Source organism: Drosophila willistoni, unplaced genomic scaffold (genome assembly GCF_018902025.1).
Source record: "Drosophila willistoni isolate 14030-0811.24 unplaced genomic scaffold, UCI_dwil_1.1 Seg35, whole genome shotgun sequence".
NCBI lineage: Eukaryota > Metazoa > Arthropoda > Insecta > Diptera > Drosophilidae > Drosophila > Drosophila willistoni.
The window spans coordinates 60,020-64,323 of NW_025814299.1; the positions used below are offsets into that span (position 1 = coordinate 60,020).

General features: G+C 35.8%; 1 protein-coding gene across 1 annotated transcript; it reads left to right on the top strand.

Moving 5' to 3' along the window:
- The first annotated feature begins 1,827 nt into the window (after positions 1-1,827).
- On the top strand, positions 1,828-4,045 carry LOC6637464 (sodium/potassium-transporting ATPase subunit alpha). The gene is given in 6 exon segments (XM_002060603.3): positions 1,828-2,344; positions 2,346-2,970; positions 2,973-3,545; positions 3,548-3,764; positions 3,766-3,909; positions 3,990-4,045. Coding segments are annotated over 6 exon segments (2,076 nt in total). The 5' UTR covers positions 1,828-1,849; the 3' UTR covers positions 4,012-4,045.
- Positions 4,046-4,304: the final 259 nt, after the last annotated feature.

The window sequence follows — 4,304 nt, forward strand, 5'->3', positions numbered from 1 at the left end:
CTCCGTACTTTAGTAAATAAAATCAGTTCATATTTTGAATTCAACGAATGAAGATTGGGTTATTTTCCTTCTCTCCGGGAATCCCTATTCATTTTGGTCCTTCGAGCCGGATGGATCATGTTTGGTCCTTCGATAAAAAAAAACTCTGTAGTTTTCCCCCACCAGTGGTAAGAGACTCAGAGAATGAATCAGCTCCTTAAGGTCTGAATTCTTATGATAAGATCAGATAAAGGTAGCAAAATAAAAAAACTCTTGTTTTCCCCCACCAGTGGTAAGAGACAGAGTATAATATAAAGCAAAATATTGCTTAATAAATAAAAAATGCGTGCGTCTGAATTTAAAGGCAGTTTGGCTAGTGGAGCAACTGTAGTATCTTCAGCGGCGGGAGAGTTTTTAACCGATCTTAAAGGCAGTTTGGCTAGTGGAGCAACTGTAGTAATTTCGGCAGTGTGTATGTACACTAATATCGTTGCAAACGCTGTATGTAGTTGCAAGTAGGCAACAAAGATCAGCAGCAGAGCAATGCTGCTGTTGCAATTAGCCAACAAAGGACAGCAGAAGAGCAATGAAATATTTGCAAAGAGGCAACACGTTAGCAGAAGAGCAACAACATAGTTTCAGAGACGAAAAGGATGGTGCCAGGTGGCCGCAGGAGCAGATCGGAGAGGCGAGCGGAGTTCGAACGAGTTTAAGGAGAGGCGAGCGGAGGCAAAGCATGGTTTTCTAACAATTTAAAGGTCGCTTAAATAAAAAACTAATTACATACTACACAAATAAATTCCAAAACGCCCCATTTGGCTGCCCTTCGCAGAATGTTTAAGAATAAACATCGTGTTCATCTGAAGCGGCTTCACCAAATCAGATGCACTAAAGAAAATATAATACAACTGTACTTTGGCACAAACAACTAACCTAGCATATGACTAGAATTACAATCAGCCACACGCGTTGTGGGAAAAACACTTGTAATTGTAAACTAACCCAAACGATCACGACGGCAGGATGTCAAGTGGCCGACGCCGTGCCCAAAATAATAATAATTTTTACAACCCCCGAATGCGTGGGTGTGAGTTGTACTAGAATAAGATCTCCTTAAGAACAATTGTTACCTCCTAGAGCCTAAGATTTCCTATATAAACTCCGTACTTTAGTAAATAAAATCAGTTCATATTTTGAATTCAACGAATGAAGATTGGGTTATTTTCCTTCTCTCCGGGAATCCCTATTCAGTATATGTATATGTATATGTATATGTATATGTATATGTATATGTATATGTATATGTATATGTATATGTATATGTATATGTATATGTATATGTATATGTATATGTATATGTATATGTATATGTATATGTTATGTATATGTATATGTATATTATATGTATATGTATATGTATATGTATATGTATATGTATATGTATATGTATATGTATATGTATATGTATATGTATATGTATATGTATATGTATATGTATATGTATATGTATATGTATATGTATATGTATATGTATATGTATATGTATATGTATATGTATATGTATATGTATATGTATATGTATATGTATATGTATATGTATATGTATATGTATATGTATATGTATATGTATATGTATATGTATATGTATATGTATATGTTTATGTATATGTTATGTATATGTATATGTATATGTATATGTATATGTATATATGTATATGTATATGTATATGAAAATATATTTTACAAATTACACTACGGCTTAGGAAAAATAATGAATATAGTAAAAATTAAAAATTAAAAATAATTATTATAAGCCAAGTAAGATATTCATAATTTTTTCTCTATACAGGTTCACAAATCTTCAAGTATAATGGACTCCTTCAAGAATCTTGTACCACAATATGCCACAGTCATACGTGCTGGGGAAATTAAAACTATTCCAGCAGAGGAACTTGTTTTGGGAGATATCGTAGATGTAAAATTTGGAGACCGCGTTCCGGCTGATATACGTATTTTGGAATCGCATGGACTCAAGGTTGATAACTCATCGCTAACAGGTGAATCGGAACCGCAGATTCGATCTTCAGAGTTTACACATGAAAACCCTTTGGAAACAAAAAACTTAGCCTTTTTCTCAACAAACGTAATCGAAGGTACCTGTCGTGGTGTAGTTATAGCTACTGGGGATAATACTGTAATGGGAAGAATAGCCAACTTGGCCGCCGGCTTAGATGATGTTCAGTCACCTATATCAAAGGAAATTCAACAATTTATTTTATTTATTACTATATTTGCATCAATTTTGGGCCTTACTTTTTTTGTAATATCCCTAATGCTTGGATACGCCTTTATAGATGCTGTCGTTTTTTCTCATAGGAATTATAGTGGCTAATGTACCTGAGGGTCTGCTTGTTACAGTCACAGTCTGTCTTACTCTAACAGCGAAACGAATGGCATCCAAGAATTGTCTTGTTAAAAATTTAGAAGCTGTAGAGACCTTGGGCTCAACCTCTACAATTTGCTCTGATAAAACTGGTACACTTACTCAAAATAGAATGACAGTGGCACACTTGTGGTACAATCAGATCATAATAGAGTCTGATACTACCGAGTCATTTAAGGCATCCCATTTTAATACTCTCGATGCCTCTTTTAGTGCACTGTTACAATGTGCTGCGTTATGTAATGCAGCTGAGTTTAAGGGGGGCCAAGACGGAGTACCGACAGTAAAAAAAGATGTAAATGGCAACGCATCAGAAGCAGCATTACTTAAATTTGCCGAAACTGTGTATGGTAGCGTAGCTACGGTAAGACGTAACCATGTCAAGTTGACGGAAATACCATTTAATTCAACTAAAAAATATCAGGTGTCAGTCCATGCAATAGACAACAATGACGGTTACTTTATAGTACAAATGAAGGGAGCCCCTGAGAGAATATTGGAGCGGTGCAGCACTATGATAACTCATGGTAATACATTAGAGTTAAATACATTCTTCAAAATGATTTTGAGGAAGCTTATATGAAAATGGGTGGAATGGGCGAGCGAGTCTTAGGGTTCGCAGATCTTGTTCTGCTAAAAGAACAGTATCCAAAGAATTATGAGTTTACAACCGAGCCGCCAAACTTTCCTATAAAAAATCTTCGGTTTCTTGGACTTATCTCAATGATAGATCCCCCTCGAGCAGCTGTTCCAGATGCTGTTTCCAAATGCCGTTCGGCAGGAGTTCGTGTTATTATGGTAACAGGGGATCATCCAATTACAGCAAAAGCAATCGCTCGGAGTGTGGGAATAATAACAAAGCCGACTGCAGAAGATATTGCTAAGCAAAGTGGGCTACCAGTAAGTCAAGTAGATCCACGACAAACTGCTTCAATTGTCGTACATGGAGGAGAATTAAGAGATATGAAAGGCGAGGACTTAGACGCTGTTATATACTATCATAATGAAATTGTATTTGCAAGAACTTCACCACAACAAAAGCTTATCATTGTAGAAGCCTGTCAAAGGCGTGGCGAAATTGTTGCTGTAACAGGTGATGGAGTTAACGATTCACCAGCTTTAAGAGAGCTGATATTGGTGTAGCTATGGGAATCGCTGGATCTGATGTGTCAAAGCAAGCGGCTGATATGATTTTACTGGACGATAACTTTGCCTCTATTGTGGTTGGAATAGAAGAAGGACGAATTATATTTGATAACCTGAAAAAGTCGATTGCTTATACCTTGACATCAAATCTTCCCGAAATTATGCCCTTATTTGTTTCGTTGTTTTTGACATACCCTTGCTCTAGGTACTCTTGCAATTCTCTGCATTGATATCGGGACTGACATGTTACCAGCGATATCCCTTGCTTATGAGAAAGCCGAATCTGATATAATGTCTCGACTGCCAAGGGATCCATATGACGACCGTCTGGTAAATAAAAAGTAAGTTATTCAGAACATATCTTAAATTTTCTAAACTATATCCATGTGGAAAAGTAAATTTTACATATATTAATTTTCAGAACATCCCAAAATCTTCTCTAATTTTCTCTTTTGTTTGATTGTCCACTTGACCGAGCCGCAGATATGTTTGCAACTTACTTAAATCGTACACAATATGTGTTTATTTGTGCACCAAATATTTCTTTATTTTTTAAGTCATTCAAAAAAATTAATATTTATAGGAGAATTTTTCCCCCTGTAAATAAATATACTAACCGACCACGTTTTTATACCATTGCAAAAAGAGTATATTAATTTTGGTCAGAAGTGTGCAACGCATAGAAGGAGTATTTTCGACCAAGAAGAACTAGTGAACTAAGCAAAGAATATATAGA